We start from the raw sequence: 19,476 nt of genomic DNA on the forward strand, positions 1-19,476 counted from the left end.
ATGTCGCAATCCATTTGTCGTCTAAAAGATAGTCCGAACTACTTCCAAAATTTAAATCGAAAACAATATAAATACATCCCTAGCCCCTTCAACTTGCTTGACTTGGTTTGCTATTTGCTTGCTTCAATTTTCATATCACAAAAAATCCGCGTACTTTGCGCATGAGTGAAACTGTTCAGTGAAAGGTTGACTGGACACATTGTCCAAAGGATATTTTTTGATTTTCGCATGCTTACCTTCGTAGAATGACCGCAACATAAGCGAAAATAACGAAATAATTAAACGATAGCCATTGTTTAGCTGTTGCTCAATAAGTGGACAAGTAATACTGTGAAGACAAACCATGGAAGAAGACGAGCAGCTAAAACGAATAAGTGTGGAGAAGATGATGGAGTTTCTTCAAACAAAAAAAGTTTATCAATGTTCCTTTCCAGGGTGCCTATCTTATTTCGATAGACCTTACAAACTAGCGCAACATATACTAGCGCATAATAATATAGTAAGTTTCGTAACACAATTTATTATGACCATCTTCGTAATGTTGTTAGAGAATTAGTTTGAACTTTACAAGTTACTTCCAGAGACCTTATGTATGTAATCAACCCAATTGCACTAAGGCATACACAAGTAAAAGTCATTTGGATCGACACAAAAGTACAGTACACATGCCACAAGAAAAAGATGTTGTTGTGTTTAGGTAAGAGATGTTTATTTTATGTGATACTAGTGTACTCTGGTTTTGGTTAGTCTGCTTTTCACATAAACATACCTATAACATTACCTATAACCTTGGCCCATCCAGATTATTGTACCTTTCTGATAGTAAGATAATTTTCAGTATTTCCTGAAAAAAAATCACATTCTTTTTTTATGAAACACATAGATTTGTAGGATAGATTAGATTCTAACTAGAAACTAGTGTCATATTTTTTTTCTTTTACATTCCAGTTGTCCAAGATGTTTGAAAACATTTGCAAATCGTCAGAATCTCAAAAGACATTTGAACACTGTTCACAAAGTGGAGTTCTCCTGTGATATATGTAATATGCAGTTCAAAAAGAAGAATCAGCTGAGCACTCATATGTACCAACATACTGGTATAAAGGCATTCAAGTAAGGCTACTTCATTTAAAAAGCTAACTATTCACTCTATGTATAATAATAATAATAAATAATATAATTATGGGAAAAAACTATTTATAAATGAAGAGAGATGAAGCCAATCAAAGATTTTTATTCCAAGATATTTGTCATACAACTATTCTATAAATTATGATGGAGTTTTGTATAAATAGAAATTATTACACTCAAGAAACCAAATAGCAATGTAATAGTTTGAAAATAGTTGTTATACTGTCTCCTGGGAATCCCATAGAAAGGATACAGTAGGACCCTGGTTATTAGTCTTGATTTGTTACTGTACACCTCTCCAATAACCAATTATAAATAATGACATAAGTCCATGAAGCACTTAATAAATGTTCCAAAATTTTGTTTAAATTTGGCAGAATTTCCTTCATATAATCTTGTAAAATTTGATTAAATTGAAACTTACTAATGTAACATTGCAAATAATTATCTTAATGTTGCTCACATCTTTTAGTTGTGATGTATGTTCAGAAGCATTTGTCAGTCTATTCCTCAAAAAGAGACACATGAGGTATCACAAAATGTACACTTGCAAGGAATGTGGAGTGGAATTTAATCACTGGTCCAAATACCAGAGACATTTGAAAGCTGATCATCATAAAGACGGTATGTATTAAATTACACCACATCTGTAACTTAACCTTGTGTTCATATTACATAGACAGAATAATAATACTTTAATTTACTTTATATTCCTGTAAAAATGGATCCCAAAAGTAGATTTTATTCCTGTCAAATGGTGAGACTTGGTGGCCCAATTTTTTAAATTATAGGTGTTGGTGCATGCATGTTACTGACACATGTATTGTTAGGTGAATATTACCTAGAAAAGTACATTTTTAATATTTAAAAAGCATATAAGATCTGTGCTCTCAGCAATGTTTTCATAAAAAGTTTTTTTTTTCGTTTTTCTAATGAAACTGTTGTGTCTATTTCAGAGTTTATTTGCAATGAATGTGGGAGATCATTCAAACAGAGATGCCACATAGTTCGGCATGTTAAAATACATGGAGAACCTCACCTTAGTAGGACATTTATGTGCCCCTATGAAAATTGTGAAAGGTAATAAATAACAACACTTAATTGGTTTATACATACTTAAAATCATGCCTTATTCTCATATGGATAGGCAGAGCTCAGAGACTAATTAATTTGCTTATAATAATGAAACATGTTTTAAAAAATAAAATGATTTTTTTTAATTCTATCATGACTGTTGAACATTTTTTAAAGGAGTATGTGTGATTTTACAGATCTTATTCACGGAATAGCAATTTGAAGCAACATATCCTAGTAAAACATATGAAAATATTACATGAGTGCATGGTCTGTCATGCACAGCTATCAACTAAGGTAAATATTGAAACTGAAATACAGATGTTTTGATTATAAAGTTATTGAAAATAAATTGAATGACATTATTTATATTTGGTTTCTTGCAGGCCAAATTAAATTATCATGTACAACTACACTATGCAACTGGTAAACCTGCGCCTAGATTACCTAAAGGAGATAGAAAGCAGAGAAAGGATGAAGGCAGTTTCAAATCATCTACAGCACTTAAACTGGCTGGTTTAACCAAAATCCCTGAAGACTTTCCTGATAATGTGCCTGATTTACATAAAATACGTGAAGAATTACATTCGACGTTGTCGGGTCTGACCGAAGTACCTGAACACTTACAATCAACATTGTCCAACTTGACCAAAGTACCTGAAGAATCTCAGACAACTTCAAACTCGCCTCCGCCTCTCAATTTGTCAGTAAAAACTGAGTATATCGAAGTAGAAGTTGACATTCCCTATGATATTTAAGTATAATTTAATTATCTTAAAACTTATATTTATAGCTGCTAGGAATTGAATGTATAGATTTAATAAAATATCATTAACAGTAATCTATTATTAGTACACTATAGATGAAATATTGTTTATTGTTCTATTTAAGGCAGCGTTAACTTTTATCTTTGTATTTTATAGAATAGATTATTATATTTCCTATATACTTACCTACTTATATTTAGTTTGAAAAAATACATGTCTTTTCACATATTATTCTGCTTGAATTTTGTATTGGCTGTGTTATTAATTTCATCTTTAACTAACAAATAAGTCTGATAAAAATAATGCAATGTAATTTCATTATTTATGTATTTTTTTACCAGGTCCTGTAAGGGGCAAAAGGAAATAATCGAGCATTGAGGTCTCTTGTTAATATTTTAAAGTATTATGAACAGTTCATGCTAGCTGCATTTTTGAAATTAAGTGTTCTGCAACACTACAGTATTTTTTTTATGAGGTAGCACTCGAGAAGCCAATAATAATAGCCTTCAAATGAATAGTATAAAACTTGTAGGTGTTTGTTCCTACGTAATAGCAGTGCTATTTTAATTCTTTTTAATAAAGTATATGGAAAACTGAACAGTTTATTTTGTTCCACACTTATACCTAATTTAGTACCTAATTGCTAGGTCACGGAGAGTATTAATATCAGAAAAATATGGGATTAGAAAACTAGTCGCCTGCTAGAAGTATAAACATTTTTTATTATTGTTGTAAGAGTAACGAGCGGCCTACGACTAAGACTACTTAATACCTGGATCAGGGTAATAATGTAATAATCACTGATTAGCTTATATTGCATTACAAAGATATATCTAATAGATATAGATTCAGAATTTTTGCTTTTGTCTGTGGAGCTACCATTTTTGACAATCATATGATAACAACTGTCACTCTGACAGAAAAATGTCACGATTTGTTATTCCGATGCCGTAGTGCGTGTGTGATGCAGTATATCGGCGAGCATAACTTTAATAGGAGCTTCTAGCTGTGATAAAATACTAAATTTTGCAAGATATAACGATATCTTTAAAAGTATAATAAATAGGGAAATTACTTATAGTCACAACAGTCCGTGCAATTCAATAATAAGTGTTAATTTACTGTATCTGATAAACTTCCAATATGGAATTTACTGTGAACGTCTTCACTTTGAACTGTTGGTAAGCGTATTACTTATCTATTATCTATAAACATAGCAGCTCTCAAAATTTCGTAACTTCATTTAAGATGCTACACGCTTTACCATTACTTTTAAAAACTGCATCTGTTGTTATTTTTTTTACAAATTCTCAGGGGTATTCCGATGGTGTCTAAAAACCGCAAAGAGAGATTTGAAGCGATAGCAAAATATCTACAAAGCAGTCCACATAATATTGTCTGTTTGCAAGAAGTTTGGAGTGAAAAAGATTACTTATACTTGAAAGAAAATTTAAAAACGAATCTGCCATTTTCGCACTTTTTTTACAGGTATTTATTGTTATAAATTCATTATATTACTCACACTTAAGTCATCATATATTCTTTTAATGAGCACTAGGATTAAAAAAAAATAAATGATATTAATCTATTGACAAACTTATTGTCTTGTAAGTTTGCTTTTTAATTTTGTTCATGCATTATTTATAACATTTAAATTTAATCTAAATCGGTTTAGCAATATAATCCTAATACTGATAGTGTTACAAAAATATAGACCAAGTACTTTTACATTTATAATATAAGTATTGAGTACCTACTTATTAATAATGTAATTAAATGCAAATATCATTGTACATTTCATGTAGGTCATTCTGGTACTATCAAGACTCTTGCATACCAATAGAATTCTTTGTGGTTTCCTTTGTTACATAGAATGACCTCACAATATGCAGCCATAAAGTTAGCCAGTAATGTTCTAAGCTCCCTGACTGGATCAATAGATAACAATAACTAGATAGATTAAAAGATACATGATAAGATTATCTCTATACCTACTATAGTCATAAAACAGAAAGAACTGCAATTTGTGGTTTCATCATAGGTATGATTTGGGGTATAAAAGATATTGAGTTTCTTTACATTTAAATTAATAGAAGAGATAATGTATACCACAAATTTCTAGTTAGTTATGGCCTTATTTACTGTTCAAATTGACTAAATATTTTACACTGATTTTAGATTAATTAACATCCTTATTACACAATGAGTGTGAAATGAAAATAGGTTGAACAAAGGAACTTTTATTTTAACTTAACATAGATATTTTAATTTGTTTGCAACTTTAAGTCTTTATTCAATAATGAAATGAGGTATCAAATGAAAATAAAACTTAAGCTTAGATACATTTTCAAAATGAATATAAGTACCTATATTTTTTTCTTTTTATAAAATAATTTCTTATTTGTAATGTATTTTAACTACATTTTAGTTCTGTTAAAGTAGTAACAACTATAATTTAATTTCTAAATTACAAATAAATAATTTCTCATTCTGAAACTGACTGTGTTTGTAATTTATTTCAGTGGTGTGCTAGGCTCTGGTCTGTGTGTATTCTCTAAATGGCTAATACAGGATGTTTTCTTTCATCAATGGCCACTAAACGGCTACATTCACAAGATTCACCACGGAGACTGGTTTGGAGGTAAAGGAGTGGGTCTGTGCCGTATCAAATATGGTAACAGACTTATTAATGTATATTGCACGCATGTAAGTAGTTTTAAATTATAATATTTTATATGTATATAGCAGCACAATAATTAGATATATTATTGACTTTGAATTTCTATTAAAATAATAGCTAAGTACTACTGTTTGTTGTCGAGTTACTAAATGATATTATAAACTGAAATAAATGTGTTTATTGTCACATAAAAAACTTTACATATAATATAATAATATATATTCAGATTATTGATTCTGAGTTCGTCGGATGACAACATTCGATGAGACGGCGTCATTCTAGGGTCAGGAACCCTTTCCCCTCACTTTCGGCCCGTACACCAATTAACAAGTTCCCCCTAACCAAAATTCTGGATTAGTCAGAGATAAATGATCGTATCGTGTTATTTGAATTAGGGTAAGTTCGCCCTATCGCGTCCATCACCCAAATCGCGTCCATTTTTCGAACCTGCCTATAAAAATACTTGCAAATAAATGTAATATCACACTGAAGAACGTGAATGTTATAACTGTCAATAGCTCAATTTGTACGAAGCACGCACATATAGACAAAAGCTCCGAGTGCCTAATTAATCTCTGTAAAAAAAAAAGTTAATTTTGGTTGTTCAACAACGGAGTGCGGACGTGTGGGATTTTAGTAAAAAAAATAGTGTGCAACGGTGCGTTTGGCGGTAAGTCTCTTTATGTTTTATGTGAACTTGAGGACACATAGATGTTTCGAGACATAAATCATAACATAAACTAATTATATTAATTACTAATTTGCTTTTTTTTATCTATTAAATAGTTAAAACAGGGTGGACGCGAAGTGCTACACTGAATTTATTAAACTACCACTTTGCGTCCACGATGGACGCGAACTCATCCATTTACGTTTTAGTTAGTTGTTTATTTTTAAGTGATTAAAATATTAAAACAAATTGGGTTTTCGTTCATTTTGTCATTAAAGTTACACAATTGTAATACCCAATTTGCGTCCACATTATTACGATTGTAGAAAAAGTAACAATAGATCGAAACGTGGACGCACACTATTCCTATAGGCTATAATCTTGTAACAAATCGCGTCCGTCTTTATTAAATAATCGCTTTATTTTTTGTAAAATACTGATAATAGGATGAATATTAATATTTTATTTTATTCAGTATTTTAAATCTAGTAGGTCCATTAAATGTTTTCTATAATTCTTTTTTCTGTTTAAGATGAGTTCTTTAGAGTCAAACAAGAAGAAGGAAAAGGAAACTTATACAGAAGAAGATTTGAAGAAAGCTCTAAGCGACATTCGAGAGAAAAGGAAATCTGTAAGTCAAGTATGTAAAGATTATGGAATTCCCAAGACCACAATATTGGATAAAATCAGTGTGCGCTGACCAGATGGAGTAAAGAAACCGGGACCAGAACCAACGCTAAGTGTAGATGGTGAAAAAAAGGTAGTTGAATGGCTTCTCAACACATCCAAATGTGGATTCCCAGTGAAAAAACAGGAATTATTGGATACTGTTCAGAAAATCATTCGAGACGGGGAGATTAAAAATAAATTCAAAGATGACCGTCCAGGTCAAAGTGGATTGAAATTTTTTTGGCCAGAAATAAAGAATAATCGCTTAAGAATGCGGAGGGCATTAATAAAGCTAGAGCCCTAGTAACAGAAGAATCAATCAGATTGTGGTTTAGAGAACTTGAATAATATTTGGAAAGTATGAATCAGAAAGATATTTTAAGTGATCCAAAATGAATTTTTAATGGAGACGAAAGCGGTTTTGCTTTCTGTCCAAAAACAGGAAAAGTTTTAGGTCCAAGAGATTTTTTTAATAATTAGGTATATTCTTAAATAAATAAATTAATAAGATCTAGTGTTTCTTTACATTTCTTTAATAATATCACCCCCTCATACCTTTTCTAAGCTGGTGGACGCGAAATAGTCCCAGGGTGGACGCAATTTGGATTTTGTGGACGCAAAGTAGGTGAAAAGCCTAATTCTGTGGTTTGCCTTTTCTTAAAAAAACTCATGATGTTACAAACGAAATTGAAAGTTAATATTAAACTAGACTATATAGTCACCACATTACATAATTTTTTTAATTGAAACTAGTGCTGCAACATTTTTGTTTTCTCCCTCAAACTTGCTAACTGCACTAAATGGACGCGAACAGGCGAAATGACCCTATAATCATATACCTACCTATATAAATGCATAACATCACGCCTGTTATACATGAAGGTGGAGGCAGAGGTGTACGAAATACCTTCTTCTCGGCATTAACAATGTTATTTTCATGTAATAGGGGACGAGTCTATTGCCATTTAGCGGGCACGTTACCAAACTTAGGATGCTATAAGAAAATATTAAAATATAACTTAGAAAAGACCAGTAGTATTTTACCTCATCCGAGAATCGAACCTGAAACCTAATGATCAGTAATCACTAATCAGATATCCTACCGACCGCGCCACAGAGGCAGTCTGTAGTGTAATAATATTATGTTCGTTTTTCAGCTCCATGCAGAGTACCACGTGGATGACATTTACCTAGCACATAGGGTGCTACAAGCGTATTCTACGGCTGAATTCGTTAATCTGACTGCATGTCCAGCAGATCTCTCGATATTGGCTGGTGATCTCAATGCGGCTCCAGGCGATTTGTCTTTCAAGTAAGCGTTATAAAAATATTTTGCGTCAACAACTAAACGAAAACTTTTTAAAAACAAATCTGAGGTAGTAATGAAAGGTAGTGAGTAATTGCCATCGATATTTTTTGATCACGTTGAACTTGATTATTAAGAATTTTGAGTCTCTAAAATAAGGAATATTATTATCTCGCCGTTAAGGGTATGATTCTTAGCTGAGGCAAGATCGGGTGATCCCCATGTATACTTGCTAGCTAGTTTGATAATTTACCTGACAAAGTTTTAATGTAACTTTATAAGGATATTTGCAACACCTGTAATAATCGTTATCAGTTTCACCGAGTGAATTTCCTTCCCAGAGCCATAAATAGTGTGTCTGACTTGCAATATGTACGTAATCACCCTGCTATTCTTCACCTAATTGCACCTAGCATTGTTTAGGGATTAACGTAATGAATAATTGAAATGTATGTACGCAACTACGAATTGTACATGCATAACTTTTGAACAGTTAGTTAAAAATATTTTGAATTTGTACAAGCAAGCTAATGTAAAATACGGTAATTCTTATATCACTTAGTTAAAATGAGTTATTTAATTTAGTCATGCAACGCGATTTTTCTCTGTTTAGCACTAAACTGCATTTGACCAATCTTTCTTTAATCGTCTTTGTAATTGTTTCGTTCATGTTGTTCTCATATAACTTATACCTAATGCGATAAAATGACTTCGAACTCACAAAGGAAAATACTAAATAGGTAACGAACTTGCTGCAAACACAAGTAAGGATTTAAACCAGTTCACATGACATAATTGCGTGCGATAATGTATTGGAAACGTTCAACGTGGTTTCAAGGCTGCACCTGCTTTGCTTTCATAGAAACTAGTTCTATACTAAACCTGAACTTAGAGACATGCTTTATGTCGTAAGAAATAGTTGATTTTCCAACAAAAACGTGGAAGGTATTACACCATATCGATTGGTGTATAATAATATCATTGATCGGTTCATGTCACTGAGGTTCAATCGATTGATTATACAATCTACCGATCATCATTTAATTGACAATCGATTGTCTAATCAACGATCGATTAACAAGTGATAAGAGATATTCTGGCTTATTTTATGACAAATAATAATAATAAGGACAATGACAATAACAGGTTTCTATGTAGAACTATATTCGGGACCAATTACACGTTTTAGAAATGACTGTCCAATGACCATGTGTTAGGTAAAGAGACAGCAATTGTTTAAAAACAACTGTTAAAAACACAAGCTGATGAATAGGGCCTCAATATTTTAACTCATCAGACATAAGTATTTGGAGCAGTTGCTGGACTTTGATTGAACTCAATTGACCAATCAATCGATTGTCAACAACAGTTCTTCGAAGTAAATAAAAGTCTGTTGATACAAAACTCATATATTACAGGATAATAACCCAGCTGCCGCCATTAGAAGACCCTTACGATAATTTCGATGAGCCGAAGAACCCAAGCACAGTGACTAAACCGACGGGAACTTGCGACAACGCCAACAATAGCTACTCAGATCCCAAGCAAGTCAAGATCTGTCCCGATGGAAAGAGAATTGATCATATCTTATACAAACTTAGTCCTTCATTGGAGGTATGTATTTTTGTACATTTTTTTTTTGTATTCTACAAAACAACTTTGGTAGGATCGAAATATAAATGTGTTTTTTCTCCTACTTTCCTGTTAATTGATAAGAAGGTAGTACCTACATTATTTGTTTAAGTTTTAATCAGAAATAACAAAAATATTTTAGGGAAATGCGAGTTGGTATTTTTAAAAACGATTACAAAAATTGCTGCAAAAATATCTACTTTTATGTACATTAATATAATATAATGAAAATTGTTTCATTTTACAGGCGGAAGTAACAAGTTTCGGCAACCCATTACCCGACAAAGTACCCAACCAAGAGTTTTCATTCTCCGATCACAACGCAGTCACACTTGAAATGAATATAAAACCTTTGGCACCGGACTCTTTCCGCAAACAGTATAGCAAAGACAATGCATTGGATGAGACAGTTCAACAAGCGATGAAGGTCTGTGAAGACGCTATGTCGAACTTAACTAAATCTAAGAAGTTATTCCTTTTAGTTGGCGGACTGATATTCATGTTTTTACTCGGAACAGTAGGTTTCTGGCCAAACAGTATCATTCATGATATTGTGAAATTATTTGTTAGTGGTCTTTGCTTTTATTATATCATCATGGGAACACTCTGGAATAAAATTGAAATGAATAGTTTGAAAGCTGGACTGAGTGCTTTACAAAATTTCTCTAGAACAAGAGTGGAGACTAAGAATAAAGATGAATTAAAATAACTAATTGAACTGTACCTACTTAACTATGAGAGTTGTCCTTTCTAAGATTTATTTTCGTAACTGGAATTCTCTTACCATTTTTTATTTATTGAAAAGTGAATTATTCCCGTATAACTCCCTGCTCACAAAAGAAGGAAAAGTGTAAATAGAAAGTTTAATAAAACCTAATCTCTGTAGTGAAACTATAGTGCAACAACTTAGTAGAAAGCCTTGGGTGCAAGGTTGCCAGCGGAGGTACACAAAATTCAGAAGTGAGAACATCATTGACACGTAGATTTATGTGATATAGCTGATGGTGGCCACTGGCCTGTTTGATACAGCTACTTTATTGCGAAAATACAATGAATCCTAAATTTATTCTAGAAATATTGTGCATGCCAGTGCCCTCTACTAAGTAGTCAGACAATTTATAGGAAAGTTCATCCTTAGAAAGGGCAACTGAAAAAAAAACGATTACGAAAGACTACAATAATTACATATCTTCTTTAAATAATTTGTAAAGCTTTTTCCATTCCAACATATTCAAGTTTTCTAAGTACACAAGCTTATGTGCTGTCGAATGATAAGATAAGGCTTATATCAATATTTTTATATATGGTTATACTGTAGCTATGGAGATTATAAGTTAATATTGTGCAGTAATCCTACAGAAAATTTATTCCGCAGTTTACTATTTACTATATAAATGAAAATGTATCTCCGACATGTATGTACGCGGATAACTTTTAAACAACTAAACCAATTGGATAAATATTTTTTTACATTTGTAACTGCCGGGACTAAGTTTATATGGGATCGACGGGATCAAAATTCCCTTGGGAATGGAATCAACGGGATAAAATACTATACCCGGACGAATTCGGACCAGAGTAGTTTGATATCAAAATTGTGATGCTAGATTTTAAATCTATTTAAAAGTACAATATGACGCTAAAGTATCGCTATAATTACTGAGCTTGGTTTAACCACCTCTAAACGTCTATCAAATAGTTTATCAGAAGGAATTTTGGCACTTGATTTTCTTACATTTTCTGTCAAGCTTGCTATACACATATCCGGTTAAACCGAACTTGTGTAAAGCCGGGTCCAGACGAGTGTAACGTATAATGTAATCCATCGTATCGTGTAACCTGACGTGTAATATTAAACTTTAACGTTTGCAAGCCGCATCGCCGCGCCGGATTGTGGCGATCGGATTCAAAGGAACTACCTGGTGGGCACAAGTAGAACAAGTGTAGTAATCGTTTCGAGTCGGTTAACCGACCCAAATATGTGTGTAGCACAAGCCTCACTCTATTTGGCAGATAAACTATTTGACACTTATCTATAAACTGTGAAACTGGCCATTCAATTAGTAAACGCCAAGCTTATGATATATTCAATTAGTTATTTTCATTCTTGTCTTTCTAATAGACATAAAAATGTGCTTCTATCATAATAATTTATGTTGTGTTTAACCATATATTTCTTCTTTCTTATGAAACTGTTAGTACTATTATTTGATGTAAGAAAAAGCTTTTACTATAAGTTGAAAATGCATTTAAAAGTATTATACTTAATTATTAATCTCTTATTTTATCTTATTGTACAATAAAAGCAAAATGAAGTGCAATTTTAAATAAATCCCAAATATTTTAATTCTTATAAGCAAAAATATTATGACTATAGGCACTTGTCTGACTTAAAGCTTGCATTTGCATAATTTGATATATTCACCACTTAAAAAAAAATATTCCTCAATTTTTGCTCAAATATCAACTGCTGAACTCCAATTTACCAAATAGATCCGTTTACGGTCAGCTTGTTGCTAACTATGTAATTAATTATAAGTATTGTATTCACAATAATAAATTGTTACAAGCTACTATCAATCTCTTATTTTCTTTTTATATTTCCTACTGTACTAGAACTGTTTTTAGCTCTTATAGGTTTTTTGATAACCAATTAAAGGTAACTAATCATATATTCATAATATCACGCCTTTTTCACATAGGAATATGCAGAGATCAAAGAACGACACTTGATATTATCCTTACAAACTTCCTTTGCCTCATAGACATTTATAACTTTTGTCATACAGGACTGCCGGTTACGAGTTCTACGCATTTTACTTTATAAAAGGTAAAGTTTCAAATAATAATGCATATTACTAAACAAATATTTTATTTCTAAAACTTAACATTTAATTACACTGTACGTTAGTCAGATTAATATAAATAAATATCACAATTTATTATTAATATAGTTTCATTAACAATAAGTACAATATATTATTATGTATAGTAAGATAGTATTGCAGATCATGAACAAATTATAATTTGGACACTCGTACTTTGGTTTGAAAAGTAAATTGTTCATACTGGGAATGTAGATAGAACTTATGATACAACTTATTTCTACGACATTCCGGTATATAGTTAATTCATACAGACTAAAATATCCTATTATCACTTGAATTTATGTGATGCATAATGCATTTCATAGAGGATGACTGGTGATTATAAGTAGCACCGAGCCACTCGTAGCGTTATCAGAACGGGCGTATTAGCTTGTATTTGTACGTTCTAAGCATTGTTTAACGAACACGTGCACGTATTCGCACGTGTACGTATACGCAAGTGTACGTAATTAAACAAGGGTAAAAATACAAGCGTTTCGTCCAAAATGCGGCCAATGTAAAACGCTATTACAGACTTAATTGCGAAATGACTATCACTTTTGTATCACAATATTTTTGTTATGCTTTCGGATCATCGTTACCATTTTCTTCGATTAGCGGTTGAGTTTCAGAGTTAGTTGATATTGCGGCTGCGGCTGTGCTGTCGAAGGAGCCGTAGACAGAAGGTCGTATTTCTACCGGTGGAGGTTCGATGTCCACGGTAAGGTTTGGAGCGGAACTGGAAGGTATTGGCTGCTCACTCATCAGTCTTGAGCTTTCATCATATCCTCGAGCCATGTGGTACATTGATTTACCTCTGAGTCTTCGACTAAATGAGCTTCCTGTAAGGAGAAATAAGTATATTAATCAATAGTCTAGTTACTGTGGCTATGCTGTCTTTGTATTTATGCAAGTACTGCGAAAGATCACTTAGATCTTTCGCAGTACTTGCATAAATAGATAAGTAGATGCTGAATATTATTAAGTGTCTGGGTATAATTTGTGCACGTGTTTTATATCTGACTCAAGACTTAATAAAAATAATTAAATCAAGTCTAGTGTAACGCTACATTCTATAAAGATAAAATTAACGCCATGCATCGTGAGAGCGTTAATAGCCATGACTTACGGAGGTGGATTATTTACTAATAAGAATTATTTTTAACAAGCATTTTAAGGCTTCTAGGCGTAAGTAGCGTGAAAGGTCAAGGTTATCACACCATGAACATTCCCTTCATTACAACACGTTTAGTCAATTATTGAATGTTATGAAACGTAATCACAGAAAAACACTGGATTTAAACATCACAGATACTTTATAACGACCGACGATTCACTTTTGAGAACATGAGTACCAAGGGCGAACCTATTTTCATTAATATTCTTAATTCTTCAATAAAATCTAGTAATAGTGTAATCTAGCAAAAAGCACCTTATTGAGGAGGAGATTTAATCTCAACCGTGGATAGAGGGTAGAAGTGAGGTGAATAGATAGATAGACTCCAACTTACCAACAACACCGAGGTGCTCAGATATGTCCCGTTTGACATCAGACACGTCCCACATAGCGAGGAAGGAGCCGAGACAAGACGGAGACGGGTCGTGCGGCGACACGTACGGCTTGTACGAGAAACTGTAGTGGTGGGCTATCGCTGCCAAGAACATTTCTATGCATATCAAAAAGTCCTGAAACATAAAAAAAGTTGTTAGCAGTTATTAATCAAATAGCCAATTTTTCTCTGGTAACTTTATTTAAGAAATCATTTTGACTCATTTTCCGAAAATGTATGGATAGTGGAGACCCGATGCAAAACGTTATCAATAATCTTTACCTAAAAAACATAAAACTAAGTAACTCTATGTAATTTTTTATGCTAGTCGATTTTTTGTTTGATTCATGCATGATATGAAGTACTACTATAGTGACAATAATAATATTTATCTGGCTCATATAAGGTATTCTTCACATTTAAACAAAGGAAGTGTTCAGTTATAACTTTGTAGATAAGAGGTAGGAAGATCGGAAGATAGTGCACTCACCTGCAACTTAGACGATATAACTTTAATCTTGTCACTGTCAGATGGTATATCAAATATAGTCGATATCACTCCACAATATACTAGTATATTAATTATTACTCCTTGGCTGTAAACAGAGAAAATTTCTCATAAATATAGTACCAACAGTAAAAAAAATAACAATTATAGTAAGGCCGCATTTCGCCAGTCCTGGATAAGTATCAGCCAGTTTATCAGATGGTATTTTGACAGTAATTGTTTTCATACATTTGCTGTAATTTCATTTAGCAGATAAATTATCTGGCACTTATTCAAAAACTGTGAAACTAGCCCTAAATCCTATACTGTTCAGTGTTTCGTATTGCATTGGAAGTAGGACTTCCATAACAATACTAAGTCGTATAATACAACTGCCCTCTCAATTTAAACCAAGGACATGAATTGATCCACCATATTAATAGTCGTTTCATATTTCAACCATGAGGTTAAAAGTATAAATATTGATAAAATTAAATATATACTTACAAGAACGAGAAGAATACCACAGCTTTAATACATAAGAATTTACCAATAGGCTTCATTGGTTTCAATTCATTTTTGTTAGCTCTATAAAAGAGCACAAGGCAATACATGGCGACAAACTGTGACAAATTATTTATAGCTATAATGTATGGAAAAGCTACTTTTGGACTGAAGTCACTCTCTCCGTAAACTCCGGATAGTTCGCAAATCATCGATATTACTGTTGTGATCGGCCTCACTACTGTGTATTGTAGAATTCCATGTTTGCAGTTATGTACAAATTCACTGGAAAAAAAGATGATTCAATGAGTGAATATGCATGTAGAATGAGGATGTGAGAATTCATCGCCCTATCCTTTTATCCAACTATGATGGACTCGGCTTCCAGCCTCACCGGATGCACGACGCGATACCCCTCGTTAAGATTGGTGTCAAAGCTTTGCGCGACTACTGTCTCGACACCAGGGACCCATAATATACCTAATGTGCTTTCAGAAACGCAGAGAATTCTGACGATTAATTTGGTGACCCATCCACTGATCAACCTCCGCAAGCTTAGCTAAAGCTGAGAAATCGGTCCGCGCAGCTTTTATTACTTAGCTAGAGGCTCCTAATAGTAGTAATAAGCCCGCAGGGCACCTTGAGGCGAGGTGACGGAGAGTAGCGACCCCGCGGTACCTGAGTGCTCCAGGGGGAAGTCACCCTTCCTCATCTCCGGCTTGCCTTAGTTGGCTGGTCGGAGTGAAAACTGACGAGGAAGCGGTCCCCCGCCTCTGGCTTGCCTTCATTGGCCGTCCAGAGTGGAGTCGCAAGAGCAGAGCTCCCACTCTGTTCGGAGGACGAATGCTGAGCGTAAGTGGCTAGTGGGCCAGTGATGCCGGACCCTCAGGGAGCAAGTGATCTGAGTTTAACGTCCAGCGAGGCCTCTCCGTCCTTCAGCCGCTCACGTCCCTGGTGCCCCCTTGTTGCTATTTATGCGACTTGTTTAGGGTGGCCCAGTTTGTGAGTTGGCAAGTCTCCGCCTGCCATTTTTACATGTTTTCAACATTGTTTTCGGCAGGCGCCATAGTCCCCACAGATCCCCTGGTTTCCAGTCCATAAGCACCCCATCCCAATAGCCCAAGTAGTTTTTCCCGTTAGTTTTGCCATAGTTCCACACAGTCCGGTGATTGTCCTTGGGTGCATTTTTATAGTGTAAACAGGGATAATCACCGGATTGTGACACCATACATTATTGAAATATTAAAACCGTCTAAAAAGGGCCTCTACGTGTTGGCTTCGGCCCCACGCACGCCTTCCAAATGTCCGGGACTCTGTAGTCCCGAGATATGAAAGAGACGAACGTAATAATATAAAATAATAATCAGAAATGGCGTTTTTCACGTCAGTTATGACATTCAATCCGAAACAGAGGTATGGTATTTAACCTTAAGTAGCATTTTAAAGTCCTTGCCTGTTCCTATGGGAACAAGGCAAGATTGTATATACTCAATATGGTTATTAAAATACTCATTTAAATGATTTGACAATGTCAAGAGCGAAAAGGTCAAGTGTATATTTATTTTATTAATGTAAGGTGACTTGGCTACACTCTTATCAGTAGTCACTCGGATGCATAATAATATATTTTACAGACATTATGTTGTGCTATATATGGTATGAATCATAGAAGGTAGTAACCAAAATTATTTCAATTGGTTTTAAGCTCATCACAGTTATTTTGTATGAGGTAGGTTACATCACACAATCGTGATCATTATCATATATCGTTATGGGCGATATTTTCTTGGAATAAAAGCATGGGTCTCTAATGGGATACTAACAGTCTGTAAATATATAATGAAAACAATTCCTATAGTATTCAAAGCAAACTCTTGTGTAAGAGTAATACTTTAGAACTGCTGATCCAATTCAACTTATTGCTTTTGTAAAACTGTCTTTTAGACACAATAAAGGTATTTTACGGCGAAAAAGAAAGTGAGCAGATTCTGCTAGATGCAGATAAAAGCATGTCTGACACTCACCTCCCCATTTCCCATGGTGTCAAACAGCACAATGGAAATATATGATACACTTGAGGCTTAGTCTCCAACAGTGCTTCTAAATCATGATCCTCGTTTAGATAATTCAAAAGATATTTCATAAAGTTGTAGATGACATAAGCTTCGTAACATTCTCGCAGGGAATCTACGTAGATTGATTGTTCAGGAAACTCTAAGCCTATCCAGGCATTCAGAGCATATATTGGTACCATCCATAGTATTCTGAAAAGAAAATAGATTATATTAGTAATTAATTCATTTATTGTAAGGACAGGTGGGCAGTTTGGGGAGGATCTCTGCTCATGGAAGGCAGGAAAGTTGTTAAACAAAAAAAATTAAGAATAATATTTAACATAGTGAAGAATCATTTGTGCCTAAAGAGTTCTTTAAGTTTGCTAGAAATGTGAATTTAGGCCTCAAAAAAAGATAAGTACAAAGTAAAATAAAACCTGTAAAATATTTACTAACTGAATAAATAAAGATGCTTTATGCTTGTTTGTTCATTAAAGTTAAATTCAAACCTAAGTCAAATCAATAATTAAGTACTTTACTTTGAGAAAAAGAAAAAAAAGAAAAAAAAAAAACTTTGACCTTCTAAATGAATTTATGAAACATTATTTAATTATTGTTTTACTTGGGCACAGGATATAAAAAAATAAGTACATTGAGGCATTTTCCTTCTACTAATAAGCATTATTATTACGCATTGAATAAATAAATATAACTCAACTGGTCTTAGTTGAGCCCTTTTTATAACTTAAGACAAACATTGAGGTGATTGACCTCTTTATGATAAGTGTTATTACAATTTTATATTTTTATTTCAGTAGTTATTCTTGGCTGGTTTTAAAAGTTGGCTTAAGTAGATAATCATTATTGCCTTATTATAATATAAATGTGATATTGCTGTATAATTAAATCAGATCATAGATATTAAGATGGCCAACATTAAAATATGACCTTGTGGGAATTCTAATAGGAAATAAATTTTAATAATTAGGTAGATTGGGTAACAAATTCCTCTTTAAGGTGCCCCATAATGTACATTAAATATTATATTAAGGAAAATACTGCATATTGTGTTGAGTGCATGTTTTCAATAAGATACATTGTTTCTTATCAGAATGACATAATTATAGTTATTGTGATGAAAACCATTGTCTTCAAGATCTAAATCATCTTCAATCAAACTTATTGTCTTATGATTTAGAATGGAAGAAATTATAAAATAAAGTTACTTACCCAAGTTACTACTTTTTATGAGAATTAAGTTAACCATAACAAAGTTTATAAACATACCTTATTATATGCTTCTGTAAGATGGGCTTAGTATAGTGAACAACATGTTGTGTTATCTGCCATATGGATATAGGCAGAGCGAGAAGAACGAATCCACCGCCCACCAGAGAACCTTGGTCTGACTTACTAAATCCATTATTTATTGAGTGAGCTATCAGTATTGGCACTAATACTATGATCAAAATAACATATAGAGCCACCAACACTGGCCGAATCCAAAGTCTCCATTGTTTTAGAAAAGATATTATTGTCGAAGAACACATTATATAAACACAACTGTTGTTAATCCCTTACTATGACACACATTTCTTCAATCGAAATCGAGCAAAACACTTCTAAGTACCACTCAAACACGATAGTTCCAAACGAATATTTCTGAGTCAGGGTAAAATCTCTTTGTATATGTTTTTTTGATGTTTACAAGGTTAAAACGACTGGAAATCACCGCACAAAGTTGGAAAAATTATAAAAATAATGAAAGGAATCCAATTGCGGATTGGCAACTTTTTTTAGACAACTTTGACAATGACAGATAAATATGACAAGTAGTGTTTCTGTTTGACCAATAGTCGATAATCGATAACACTATTTAATAAATAATCTTCACAGAGAGTAAGTTACTAATAAATAAATTAAATAAATTTAACTCATTACTGTCCCACTGCTGGGCAAAGATCTCCTCCCGTAATAAGGGGAAGGGTTAGGCCTTGAGTCCACCACGGCCTAACCCTTCCCTCATTACTAATACTGGCTCATAAAAATATTAAAATTATGAACTGAGTCCAAAAATAAACTAAA

At 33.2% G+C, this 19,476-nt stretch overlaps 3 protein-coding genes across 3 annotated transcripts; 2 read left to right on the top strand and 1 right to left on the bottom strand.

The window, feature by feature from the left end:
- Nucleotides 1–69: 69 nt before the first annotated feature.
- Nucleotides 70–3,570, top strand: LOC142974019 (transcription factor IIIA-like). Its single transcript, XM_076116109.1, has 7 exons — nt 70–499; nt 582–697; nt 949–1,113; nt 1,604–1,755; nt 2,088–2,211; nt 2,403–2,502; nt 2,592–3,570. The coding sequence occupies exons 1-7, from the start codon at nt 344–346 to the stop codon at nt 2,961–2,963; spliced, it is 1,185 nt and encodes a 394-aa protein (XP_075972224.1). The 5' UTR covers nt 70–343; the 3' UTR covers nt 2,964–3,570.
- A 337-nt stretch (nt 3,571–3,907) lies between these two features.
- On the top strand, nt 3,908–12,496 carry nSMase (neutral sphingomyelinase). Its single transcript, XM_076116110.1, has 6 exons — nt 3,908–4,153; nt 4,287–4,460; nt 5,495–5,678; nt 8,149–8,303; nt 9,716–9,911; nt 10,177–12,496. Exons 1-6 carry the CDS (start codon nt 4,116–4,118, stop codon nt 10,636–10,638), a joined length of 1,209 nt encoding a protein of 402 aa, XP_075972225.1. The 5' UTR covers nt 3,908–4,115; the 3' UTR covers nt 10,639–12,496.
- A 306-nt stretch (nt 12,497–12,802) lies between these two features.
- On the bottom strand, nt 12,803–19,207 carry LOC142974022 (transmembrane protein 184C). The gene is made up of 6 exons (XM_076116112.1): nt 18,679–19,207; nt 17,362–17,601; nt 15,341–15,622; nt 14,837–14,942; nt 14,308–14,482; nt 12,803–13,638 (listed from the first exon to the last, which is right to left on the bottom strand). The coding sequence occupies exons 1-6, from the start codon at nt 18,939–18,941 to the stop codon at nt 13,376–13,378; spliced, it is 1,329 nt and encodes a 442-aa protein (XP_075972227.1). The 5' UTR covers nt 18,942–19,207; the 3' UTR covers nt 12,803–13,375.
- Nucleotides 19,208–19,476: the final 269 nt, after the last annotated feature.

This window comes from Anticarsia gemmatalis, chromosome 7 (genome assembly GCF_050436995.1).
Source record: "Anticarsia gemmatalis isolate Benzon Research Colony breed Stoneville strain chromosome 7, ilAntGemm2 primary, whole genome shotgun sequence".
Taxonomy (NCBI): Eukaryota; Metazoa; Arthropoda; class Insecta; order Lepidoptera; family Erebidae; genus Anticarsia; species Anticarsia gemmatalis.

Excerpts from the sequence above, each read along its gene's own strand:
- LOC142974019 (XM_076116109.1), top strand. The coding sequence starts at position 344 with ATGGAAGAAGACGAGCAGCTAAAACGAATAAGTGTGGAGAAGATGATG. Across the intron at positions 500-581 it reads TACTAGCGCATAATAATATA|AGACCTTATGTATGTAATCA; the intron begins GTAAGTTTCGTA and ends AGTTACTTCCAG. Across the intron at positions 2,503-2,591 it reads ATGCACAGCTATCAACTAAG|GCCAAATTAAATTATCATGT; the intron begins GTAAATATTGAA and ends GGTTTCTTGCAG.
- nSMase (XM_076116110.1), top strand. The coding sequence starts at position 4,116 with ATGGAATTTACTGTGAACGTCTTCACTTTGAACTGTTG. Across the intron at positions 4,154-4,286 it reads GTCTTCACTTTGAACTGTTG|GGGTATTCCGATGGTGTCTA; the intron begins GTAAGCGTATTA and ends ACAAATTCTCAG. Across the intron at positions 4,461-5,494 it reads TTTTCGCACTTTTTTTACAG|TGGTGTGCTAGGCTCTGGTC; the intron begins GTATTTATTGTT and ends AATTTATTTCAG.
- LOC142974022 (XM_076116112.1), bottom strand. The coding sequence starts at position 18,941 with ATGTGTTCTTCGACAATAATATCTTTTCTAAAACAATGGAGACTTTGG. Across the intron at positions 15,623-17,361 it reads ACACCATGGGAAATGGGGAG|TGAATTTGTACATAACTGCA; the intron begins GTGAGTGTCAGA and ends CTTTTTTTCCAG. Across the intron at positions 14,483-14,836 it reads TTATATCGTCTAAGTTGCAG|GACTTTTTGATATGCATAGA; the intron begins GTGAGTGCACTA and ends TTTATGTTTCAG.